The 12672-nt window shown below is 40.8% G+C and overlaps 1 protein-coding gene across 3 annotated transcripts in view; it reads left to right on the top strand.

Annotated features, from left to right (window-relative positions):
* LOC128656338 (T-kininogen 1) overlaps positions 1 to 12672 on the top strand; it is a 175438-nt gene that overhangs the window by 82786 nt on the left and 79980 nt on the right. For all 3 annotated transcript variants that reach the window (XM_053710187.1, XM_053710188.1, XM_053710186.1), the window contains exon 7: positions 5453 to 5598. In XM_053710187.1, the coding sequence (XP_053566162.1) occupies positions 5453 to 5598 (146 nt within the window). The remainder of the gene's footprint in view (positions 1 to 5452; positions 5599 to 12672) is intronic.

Genomic DNA, 12672 nt, shown 5'->3' with positions numbered 1-12672 from the left:
CTATGATGAAAATTACAGGCCTCTCTCATCTTCTTAAGTGGAAGAACTTGCACAATTGGTGGCTGACTAAATACTTTTTTGCCCCACTGTAAGTTACAATTAAACCTAACACTACACTATCAATAAATTAATTAAATACAATACCTACAATTATCTACAATTAAATAAACTAACTAAAGTACAAAAAATAAAAAAGAACTAAGTTACAAAAAATAAAAAAATCTTTACAAACATTAGAAAAATATTACAACAATTTTAAACTAATTACACCTACTCTAAGCCCCCTAATAAAATAACAAAGACCCCCAAAATTCAAGTTCAATCCGATTGGCTGATCCGAACAGCCAATCAGATTGAGCTCGCATTCTATTGGCTGTTCCGATCAGCCAATAGAATGCGAGCTCAATCTGATTGGCTGTTCGGATCAGCCAATCGGATTGAACTTGAATCTGATTGGCTGATTCCATCAGCCAATCAGAATTTTCCTACCTTAATTCCGATTGGCTGATAGAATCCTATCAGCCAATCGGAATTCGACGGACGCCATCTTGGATGACGTCCCTTAAAGGAACCGTCATTCGGCGAGTAGGCGTCGGTAGAAGAGGATGGATCCGCGTCGGCTGGAAGATGATGGCTCCGGAAGAAAGAAGATTGAAGATGCTGCATCATAGAAGACTTTATCCCGATGATGGACTTCTTCAGCGCCCGCTTGGATCAAGACTTCAGCCCGATGATGGATTTCTTCAGCCGCCGCTTGGATCCAGACTTCAGCCGGAGGATGGACGTCACTCTTCAGCCCCCGCTTGGGCTTGGATGAAGATTTCGGAGGCTTGGATGAAGACTTCAGAGGATGGATCGGTGAACCTGGTATGGTGAAGATAAGGTAGGAAGATCTTCAGGGGCTTAGTGTTAGGTTTATTTAAGGGGGGTTTGGGTTAGATTAGGGGTATGTGGGTGGTGGGTTGTAATGTGGGGGGGGGTATTGTATGTTTTTTTTTACAGGCAAAAGAGCTGAATTATTTGGGGCATGCCCCGCAAATGGCCCTTTTCAGGGCTGGTAATGTAAAAGAGCTTTGAACTTTTTTAATTTAGAATAGGGTAGGGCATTTTTTTATTTTGGGGGGGTCTTTGTTATTTTATTAGGGGGCTTAGAGTAGGTGTAATTAGTTTAAAATTGTTGTAATATTTTTCTAATGTTTGTAAATATTTTTTTATTTTTTGTAACTTAGTTCTTTTTTATTTTTTGTACTTTAGTTAGTTTATTTAATTGTAGATAATTGTAGGCATTGTATTTAATGTATTTAATGATAGTGTAGTGTTAGGGTTAATTGTAACTTAGGTTAGGATTTATTTTACAGGTAATTTTGTTATTATTTTAACTATCTTAGCTATTAAATAGTTATTAACTATTTAATAGCTATTGTACCTGGTTAAAATAATAACAAAGTTGCCTGTAAAATACAGGGAGTGCAGAATTATTAGGCAAATTAGTATTTTGACCACATCATCCTCTTTATGCATGTTGTCTTACTCCAAGCTGTATAGGCTCGAAAGCCTACTACCAATTAAGCATATTAGGTGATGTGCATCTCTGTAATGAGAAGGGGTGTGGTCTAATGACATCAACACCCTATATCAGGTGTGCATAATTATTAGGCAACTTCCTTTCCTTTGGCAAAATGGGTCAAAAGAAGGACTTGACAGGCTCAGAAAATCCAAAAATAGTGAGATATATTGCAGAGGGATGCAGCACTCTTAAAATTGCAAAGCTTCTGAAGCGTGATCATCGAACAATCAAGCGTTTCATTCAAAATAGTCAACAGGGTCGCAAGAAGCGTGTGGAAAATCCAAGGCGCAAAATAACTGCACATGAACTGAGAAAAGTCAAGCGTGCAGCTGCCAAGATGCCACTTGCCACCAGTTTGTCCATATTTCAGAGCTGCAACATCACTGGAGTGCCCAAAAGCACAAGGTGTGCAATACTCAGAGACATGGCCAAGGTAAGAAAGGCTGAAAGACGACCACCACTGAACAAGACACACAAGCTGAAACGTCAAGACTGGGCCAAGAAATATCTCAAGACTGATTTTTCTAAGGTTTTATGGACTGATGAAATGAGAGTGAGTCTTGATGGGCCAGATGGATGGGCCCGTGGCTGGATTGGTAAAGGGCAGAGAGCTCCAGTACGACTCAGACGCCAGCAAGGTGGAGGTGGAGTACTGGTTTGGGCTGGTATCATCAAAGATGAGCTTGTGGGGCTTTTTCGGGTTGAGGATGGAGTCAAGCTCAACTCCCAGTCCTACTGCCAGTTTCTGGAAGACACCTTCTTCAAGCAGTGGTACAGGAAGAAGTCTGCATCCTTCAAGAAAAACATGATTTTCATGCAGGACAATGCTCCATCACACGCGTCCAAGTACTCCACAGCGTGGCTGGCAAGAAAGGGTATAAAAGAAGAAAATCTAATGACATGGCCTCCTTGTTCACCTGATCTGAACCCCATTGAGAACCTGTGGTCCATCATCAAATGTGATTTACAAGGAGGGAAAACAGTACACCTCTCTGAACAGTGTCTGGGAGGCTGTGGTTGCTGCTGCACGCAATGTTGATGGTGAACAGATCAAAACACTGACAGAATCCATGGATGGCAGGCTTTTGAGTGTCCTTGCAAAGAAAGGTGGCTATATTGGTCACTGATTTGTTTTTGTTTTGTTTTTGAATGTCAGAAATGTATATTTGTGAATGTTGAGATGTTATATTGGTTTCACTGGTAAAAATAAATAATTGAAATGGGTATATATTTATTTTTTGTTAATTTGCCTAATAATTATGCACAGTAATAGTCACCTGCACACACAGATATCCCCCTAAAATAGCTATAACTAAAAACAAACTAAAAACTACTTCCAAAACTATTCAGCTTTGATATTAATGAGTTTTTTGGGTTCATTGAGAACATGGTTGTTGTTCAATAATAAAATGAATCCTCAAAAATACAACTTGCCTAATAATTCTGCCCTCCCTGTAAATATAAATCCTAAAATAGCTACAATATAATTATTATTTATATTGTAGCTATATTAGGGTTTATTTTACAGGTAAGTATTTAGCTTTAAATATGAATAATTTATTTAATAAGAGTTAATTTATTTCGTTAGATTTAAATTATATTTAATTTAGGGGGGTGTTAGTGTTAGGGTTAGACTTAGCTTTAGGGGTTAATACATTTATTATAGTAGCGGTGAGGTGCGATCGGCAGATTAGGGGTTAATAATTGAAGTTAGGTGTCGGCGATGTTAGGGAGGGCAGATTAGGGGTTAATACTATTTCTTATAGGGTTATTGAGGCGGGAGTGAGGCGGATTAGGGGTTAATAACTTTATTATAGTAGCGGTGAGATGCGGTCGGCAGATTAGGGGTTAATTATTGTAGGTAGGTGGAGGCGACGTTGTGGGGGGCAGATTAGGGGTTAATAAATATAATATAGGGGTCGGCGGTGTTAGGGGCAGCAGACTAGGGGTACATAGGGATAACGTAGCTGGCGGCGATGTGCGGTCGGCAGATTAGGGGTTAATAATAATATGCAGGGGTCAGCGATAGCGGGGGCGGCAGATTAGGGGTTAATAAATATAACATAGTGGTCGGCGATGTTAGGGGCAGCAGATTAGGGGTACATAGGGATAACGTAGCTGGCGGCGATGTGCGGTTGGCAGATTAGGGGTTAATAATAATATGCAGGGGTCAGCGATAGCGGGGGCGGCAGATTAGGGGTTAATAAATATAACATAGTGGTCGGCGATGTTAGGGGCAGCAGATTTGGGGTACATAGGGATAACGTAGCTGGCGGCGGGGTACGGAGAGGCAGATTAGGGGTTAAAAAATGTTAATAGAGTGGCGGCGATGTGGGGGGACCTCGGTTTAGGGGTACATAGGTAGTTTATGGGTGTTAGTGTACTTTAGAGCACAGTAGTTAAGAGCTTTATAAACCGGCGTTAGCCCAGAAAGCTCTTAACTACTGACTTTTTTTTGCGGCTGGAGTTTTGTCGTTAGATTTCTAACGCTCACTTCAGCCACGACTCTAAATACCGGCGTTTGAAAGATCCCATTTAAAAGATAGGATACGCAAATGGCGTAGGGGGATCTGTGGTATGGAAAAGTCGCGGCTGGAAAGTGAGCGTTAGACCCTTTCCTGACTGACTCCAAATACCAGAGGGCGGTAAAAACCAGCGTTAGGAGCCTCTAACGCTGGTTTTCACGGCTACCGCCCAACTCTAAATCTAGGCCATAGTTTTTTTCTAAGATCTTTTACAATACTGGGAGCAATGATATTGGGCAATAGTAGAATCCAGACACCAAGGATTCGTTAATTAGGGTTGTGACAGGTTTATCAATTGCCGGCGCACTGAGCTTCAACAGCATTGCTGGGATTTGATCATGTCCAGACTGGTTTTTCATTTTTAGATTATTAAGGTGTTTCTTAATGACATTGATGGGTACAGGTCTACATTTTAACTTCTCTATATTGGATCTTTGCAGATTTAGTGGGGCCTGATCCACATTTGTAGTTTCAGGATGTGTGTTATTTATTAGTTTGTCAATCAGTGTGTTGGAGCATCCGACAAAATAATTGTTAAAGGAATTTGCCACTTCTAAGGGAAGTTGCAGGTTTTGGTTGTCCACTTTGACAGTGGAGGTTTGGGAGTGGATTGGGGGAGTTTGTAAGTTATTTATGACTTTCCAAAACTTTCTAGGGTTTGATATGTTATTGTTCTGTTTTTCACAGAAATATTGGGCCTTGGCCAATTTTGTTTGTTTAGTGCATATATTTCGCCATTGTCTATATAGACAGTGATCTTTCATAGAGCCAATATGCTTGAACTTTGACCACAATGAATCCCAAAACTGGTACATTTGAATGAGGTCAGCTGTGATCCAATTCACATGCGCTCCTTTTACTCTCACCTTACGCAGCGGGGCATGCAAATTCCAAACTTGTAGGAGTTCGGACTGAAAGAATTCAACTGCAGAGTCTATATCTGGGATTAGGTTTAATCTGTGCCAGGGAGTAGATACAGATAATATACAAATTATCTTCTTCTGCCAAGACAAAAAGTGTGAGAGGCCTCCATAGACAGAGAAACCTCCAGAGTAGTGCTAGGTCAAGGGACCCAAGTTTCAATATTGCAAATAGAGTTTTAAAGAAAAGAATTAATGAGAGGATTATTGCCTATAGAGTTTCTCCTACTCACTTTTATATCTTGGAATTTGGGCCCATATATGTTTATGTTTGTCTATCCATTTTGTTTTATCAAGAAAAAATAATCCATGCTATCACATTATAAACTTTACTTTAGGAAGTAGTAAGATATCTGGAAACAGTATAAAATGATTCAGTTACTCAGTGAAATTATACATGATGCTAAAGAAGCGAATTTATTTGTTCTTATTATGTTTAGGATTTTGCCTTGACTGTCTTGGAGAAGTTGAAACAACGGACCCAGAGCTGTTAAACCTGATGAGACAAGTCATTGATGAATATAATCATAACAGTAACAACACACGTCTTTATAAAGTTTCTTTAATTGACAAAGCAACTAAACAGGTTAGTTTTTTAAATTATCTTTGGACTATTTGTTATTTGTTCTAAATATGGCAAAGATGTTACAGAATCAGTATATATACATACATATATGCATACACACATACATACACATACCATGCAGCTATACTCAAAAGCGATAGGAAAGTCAATTTTAAACTTGCATGATTCAGATCTTGGGGCATATTTATCAAGGTCTGGTGGACCTGATCCGACACTGCGGATCAGGTCTGCCAGACCTCGCTGAATATGGCGAGCAATACGCTCGCCGTATTCAGCATTGCACCAGCAGCTCACAAGAGCTGCTGGTGCAACGCCGCCCCGTGCAGACTCGCGGCCAATGGGCCGCCAGCAGGGAGGTGTCAATCAACCCGATCGTACTCGATCGGGTTGATTTCTGGCGATGTCTGTCCGCCTGCTCAGAGTAGGCGGACAGGTTATGGAGCAGCGGTCTTTGTGACTGCTGCTTCATAAGTTATAACTGCTGTTTCTGGCGAGCCTGCAAGCATATACATATGCCCCAGAGCATTTTATTTTAAGATGAAAATTTGCTTCTATTTTCAAATGTATTTTGTTCCCTTGGTATCCCTTATTGAAAATGAATATGCACATATGCTACATATCATACACTACTGGGAGCTTTTGATTGGTGTCTACGCACATTTGTCCCATTTTGTTAGCTTACCAGATGTGTTCAGCTAGCTTCCAGTAGTGTATTGCATGAGTTAAACACACATGCCTCCATCACAATCTCTTTGCTATCTGCTCCCGAAAATAAAAAAAACCCACAGCTGCAAATTAGTTTTCACTCGAAAGGTATTTGTTTTCAGAACCAAAAGTAGGAAACCAACTAAAACTAACATATTCAATGGTCATTTCACAATTCGTATGTTTACATTACAGATGTTTCCGATTAACCCATTTGCAAAGAAATCATCATTTACTGTACATGTGTGAGATTAATCTGTTATAATCTGAAAAAATGTAGATCTCATGACCCAATAAGTAAAATGTTAAAAAACAAGAAAATTCTGAAATGAACTCCTTGGAGGTGCATGATGACCCATGGTCCTCATGGTCATCCACTACCCAGTGCAGATATCAACTGTATATTTATCCTGTGGACCTGCACTGGAGAGGGGAAAGGAGACTGCAGCCAGTCTCCTTCCTCCTTGCTTCCTTTTGCGGGTAAGCAGTGTAATGTCACTACAGGCACACATGGTAGTGTCACAAGGGGGCAGAAACTCTCTTTTAATGAAGGTCAAGCTAGGGAACTGGGGGAGTGGCTTAGCAAGTCATTTGAGAGAGGATTGTCTACCCCTGTAAGTTGAACAGTCATTACCTGCAACAGACTTAAATACACATACATTCACAAATACAAACACACATATACACTTTTGAGCCCATCCCAGTCCACATGTCATATACCATATCCCTTTATATCACTGTAAAAACATTTATGTTAATAAACACATAAGTGTGTATATACAGATATATATACAGTGGGGCAAAAAAGTATTTAGTCAGCCATCAATTGTGCAAGTTCTCCCACTTAAGAAGATGAGAGAGGCCTGTAATTTTCATCATAGGTATACCTCAACTATGAGAGACAAAATGTGGAAACAAATCCAGACAATCACATTGTCTGATTTGGAAAGAATTTATTTGCAAATTATGGTGGAAAATAAGTATTTGGTCAATATCAAAAGTTCATCTCAAGACTTTGTTATATATCCTTTGTTGGCAATGACAGAGGTCAAACGTTTTCTGTAAGTCTTCACAAGGTTGTCACACACTGTTGCTGGTATGTTGGCCCATTCCTGCATGCAGATCTCCTCTAGAGCAGTGATGTTTTGGGGCTGTCGCTGGGCAACACAGACTTTCAACTCCCTCCAAAGGTTTTCTATGGGGTTAAGATCTGGAGACTGGATAGGCCACTCCAGGACCTTGAAATGCTTCTTACGAGGCCACTCCTTCGTTGCCCGGGCGGTGTGTTTGGGATCATTGTCATGCTGAAATACCCAACCACGTTTCATCTTCAATGCCCTTGCTGATGGAAGGAGGTTTGCACTCAAAATCTCATGATACATGGCCCCATTCATTCTTTCATGTACACGGATCAGTCGTCCTGTTCCCTTTGCAGAGAAACAGCCCCAAAGCATGATGTTGCCACCCCAATGCTTCACAGTAGGTATGGTGTTCTTTGGTTGCAACTCAGCATTCTCTCTCCTCCAAACACGACGAGTTGTGTTTCTACCAAACAGTTCTACTTTGGTTTCATCTGACCATATGACATTCTCCCAATCCGCTTCTGGATCATCCAAATGTTCTCTAGCATACTTCAGATGGGCCCAGACATGTACTGGCTTAAGCAGGGGGACACGTCTGGCACTGCAAGATCTGAGTCCCTGGTGGCGTAGTGTGTTACTGATGGTAGCCTCTGTTACCTTGGTCCCAGCTCTCTGCAGGTCATTCACTAGGGCCCCCGTGTGGTTCTGGGATGTTTGCTCACCGTTCTTGTGATCATTTTGACCCCACGGGGTGAGATCTTGCGTGGAGCCCCAGATCGAGGGAAATTATCAGTGGTCTTGTATGTCTTCCATTTTCTAATTATTGCTCCCACAGTTGACTTCTTCACACCAAGCTGCTTGCCTATTGCAGATTCAGTCTTCCCAGCCTGGTGCAGGTCTACAATTCTGTTTCTGGTGTCCTTCGACAGCTCTTTGGTCTTCATCATAGTGGAGTTTGGAGTGTGACTGTTTGAGGTTGTGGACAGGTGTCTTTTATACTGATATCAAGTTCAAACAGGTGCCAAATTAATACAGGTAATGAGTGGAGGACAGCGGAGCCTCTTAAAGAAGAAGATACAGGTCTGTGAGAGCCAGAAATCTTGCTTGTTTGTATTTTGTTATGTTGCCTAATAATTATGCACAGTAATAGTCACCTGCACACACAGATATCCCCCTAAAATAGCTATAACTAAAAACAAACTAAAAACTACTTCCAAAAATATTCAGCTTTGATATTATATATATAGTTGTTTTTTATTGGGTTTTCAACAACATAAGAGAAAAAAAACATACAATAGCATTAAACCAACAGTTGAGCATGACAGGAATCATAAACAAATTACAAACAGAGCTGGTGGATAAAATAAACTCCTCGAGTCCAGTAGTCGAGTATGCAGTCCATGTGAGAATTAGTCCCTTTATCTGTGCATAAAGGTAGGTGACACAAGAAAATATAGTTTCAGAATTAGTACTCATTTCTATAAGTGGACTGTCACTTGTAAATAATTGAGAAGAAAGTATGGTTGACCAAGCCTCTGCTTAGCAACCTTGTCTGGCGTGGACAGAGATTACATTGAAAAACCACCAAAAATTAAAAATACTTAAATCCCAATAAATCAACTAAGGGAAAAAAAATAATAACAATAACAGAATAAATTACAATATCGATAAATAGATCTTGTGCACTCGGGTGTGGAGACGGGCATCGCAATGGCTCTGAATAAGCTTGATCGAGAAGTTAATGGGGAGGTATTTTTATGGTTAACCTACCATGAGCTTAACTGGGTGTTGATCAGTTGGGCTAACTTATGATTTATATCTATCTAGCTCCCAGAGGAGTAACATGTTCTCATAGAAATCTAATTTGCCGATTTGAAGGTAATGGAATCTTTCTAATATCAAGTCAGAGTTGACCAGTTTCTTCCATTCGCTAATAGTGGGGATTTTAGTGGATTTCCAACATCTGGGAATCATTTGTTTCGCAGTGTTTACCAAAATGTAGAATAGTTGTCTACGGATTTTACATGTTATTTGGGGGGAGTCGTGTAGAAGGGCCATTTCTATGCTTGGGAGGAGTTGTGTGGCAAGAACTGCGTTAATTTCTCGGAAAACTGCTGTCCAGAAGTTTCTTATGGGCACACAATACCACCAAATATGAGCCATACTTCCAGGTTGACTACAGCCTCTCCAGCATGCATCTGAGCTGCCTCTAAAGATACGCTTAATTTTGGTTGGGGTTAGATACCAGCGGGTAAAATTTTTATGTTTGTTTCCTTTGCTCTTGAGGAATGTGCGGAGTGTGATAGATTTTCGAATCTATTGTGCCAGTCTGCTTTACTTGTGGTTGTGTCTAGCTCCCTGTCCCATCCTGCGGTGTACAAGGGTAAACTTGGGAACCTATTTTCCAACACTAGTTTATATAGAGTGGAGACAGATCTAAGAGCCTTTAGGTCACTCAAGCAATATTGCTCGAATTTTGTTAAGGGTCGCAAGAAATCAGCTTTTTGTTTGTGTGTGAGTATGAAATGTCTCGCTTGATGATAGTTGAACCAGGAGGTAAAGAAGGGGAGAGAGAGGGAATCGACTTGTTGTTTTGACATTAACTTATTATTATCTAGCAAGGTATGAATCCGTATTAAAGGGACTTGAGGTGTGTGTAAACCCCTTTCCTGTATGAGTCCCGGTGGGAATTCCGGGTTAGACAACAGGCTTGTGAGTGGAGAGTATTTTGAGGAAATTTTTGGGAGCGCCTTGAGAATAAATCGCCAATCCCTCCACGTCTCGTTAGAGATGGAGGACGTTGATATTTTATGGTTCCCCAATGCTTGAGAGTTCCAGCATTTGCTACCTAGGTGGTTTGTGTCTGCCATGTGAGTTTCTATCTGCACCCAACCCTTAGGTTGGGTCCCATTAGAGCTACACCATTCCAACACCCGTTGAAGAGATATCGCTAGTTTATATGAGTGGAGGTGAGGTACACCCAGTCCACCCAGGACTGAAGCTTTATAAATCGTGCTTTTATTAATGCGTGGTGGCCTGCGCCTCCATATGTAGTCATTCAGTATTTTTTGCAAGATGTCAATTTCTCTAGAGATGTGTTGGGTTGGTACTATCTGGAGTATGTACAGAGCTTTGGGTAGAAGGACCATTTTTGCTGCCTGAATTCTCCCTAACCACGAAATATTCTTTAAAAGCCAAGAGGAAGTCAGGGATTGGAACTCATTGATGAGTTCATCATAGTTAAATTTACGCGTTAGTTGACTGTCAGGCGTCAGATAAATTCCCAGGTATTTAAGGCGACTGGTTTGTGCCTTCAGGGGGCAAAGGGCTCTAATGTCCTCTAGCATCTGTTGGGGGATCATGACCGGTAAGAATTCTGATTTTGTCATGTTAATGGAAAAATTGGAAACCTCACCAAAAGAGGAAAGTTCTGACATCACATGTGTGATAGAGTTAAGAGGGTCCGTCAATGTCAGTAAAAGGTCATCTGCATAAATGGTAGTTTTGTGTTGTTTAGATCCTACTGTTATTCCTTTAATAAGCGAGTTCTCCCTAATTCTAATTGCAAGGGGCTCTAGGGATATTATGAAAAGCAGCGGGGAAAGGGGACAGCCTTGCCTTGACCCGTTCTTTATCTCAAAAGCTTCAGAGAGAGTCCCATTTAACCTGACCTGCGCTGTGGGATTAGTGTAGAGGGCCATAATTTTTTGAATGAATCGGTTTGGGAAATTAAAACGTCCTTAAGTCGTCTGTAAGTAAGTCCAGTCAAGTCTGTCAAATGCCTTCTCGGCGTCAGTGGACAAAAAAAGGGCTGGTGTTTCGGTCTTAGATACAAATTCTATAAGGTTAAGCACTTTCACGGTGTTGTCTTTAGCCTCTCTATTGGGTACAAAACCTGATTGATCCTGATGAATTATTTGTGGAAGAATTTGGTTTATGCGCGTGGCCAGAATTTTAGCATACAGTTTTAAATCAGTGTTAAGGAGGGAGATAGGTCTGAAATTGGCAGGGTTATCAGGCACCTTGCCTGGTTTCTCTAGTACTGAGATATGTGCTTGTAGCATAGTGTCAGGGAATGTGGAGCCGTCCGCTATCTGGTTAAATAAAGAGGTTAAATGTGGGACCAAGTATTTTGAAAAGGTTTTATAGTATAAACCTGAAAACCCGTCCGGGCCTGGAGCTTTATTAGGTTTTAGGGTATGAATTGCATCCAGCACCTCCCTAGAAGAAATTGGTTTATCCAGGAATTCTCTTTGCTCTTCACTTAGCTGGGGTAGTTGTATGCTAGAGAGATATTGGTGACATACTTGGTTATGAGACGTGGCTGTCCTGTCTGGGAATAGGTTGTATAACTTATGATAGAAAGATTGGAATGCTTCAGCAATTTTGTGGGTGTCCTCAAGGTGTTTCCCAGATTTGTTTTTTATTGAGTGAATATATGTCTTTTGTTGTCTGTGTTTTAGGGCTCTTGCTAGCCATTTCCCTGCCTTATTACCCTCTCTGTAAAATGTTTGCTGGAAAGACAATAGTTGTCTCTGAGAATCTATGTGCAGGAGTTTATTTAATTGGTCACGCTTACAGGTTAGGTCGGTCATAATTTCAGTGTTTTCTGGGGATTGTTTGTGGAGGAAGTCTAAATCTGCAATTTCTTTAGCTAAAGAGGAAAGCTCCTCTCTCCTTTTTTTTTTCAAATAAGCTTTGACTTTGATGAGTTCTCCTCTTATTGTGCTTTTATGTGCTTCCCACAATATGGGGTGGGATATATCCGGCGTGTTATTTATGGTGAAATAGGATTTAATGAGTTTGGCCAAGCGTTTTACTTGCTGTTTCCCCTTGAGAAGTGACTCATCTAGCCTCCATTGAAAGGGCCTAAGTGGGGCTGAGGGCCAGGCTATGTCACACGAGACCAGAGAGTGATCTGACCATGTAGTGTGCCTAATCTCAGCTGTTTTCAAGAAAGATAGAGAGAGATGATAAATGAAAATGTAATCCAGCCTAGAGTAGCATTTATTTGGGGATGAGAAAAAAGTGAAATCTGACTTCAGGGGATTTATGTATCTCCAGGTGTCGTGGACCCCTAACAGTTTGAGGTTTTTCCATATGTTTTGCATACGCGGGATTTTTTGTCTGGTACAAGGGTTGGAGCAATCTATGTGGGGGTCTAGGGGAACATTTAGGTCTCCTGCCATAAACAGAGAGCCTTTGGTTTGTGCTAGAATGGAATTGGTGATAGTATGGATAAATTTGCTTTGGAATCTATTAGGTGCATATAAGTTTACCAAGGTGA

Source organism: Bombina bombina, chromosome 4 (assembly GCF_027579735.1).
Source record: "Bombina bombina isolate aBomBom1 chromosome 4, aBomBom1.pri, whole genome shotgun sequence".
NCBI lineage: Eukaryota > Metazoa > Chordata > Amphibia > Anura > Bombinatoridae > Bombina > Bombina bombina.
This window is presented reverse-complemented; position numbering and strand designations above follow the sequence as displayed.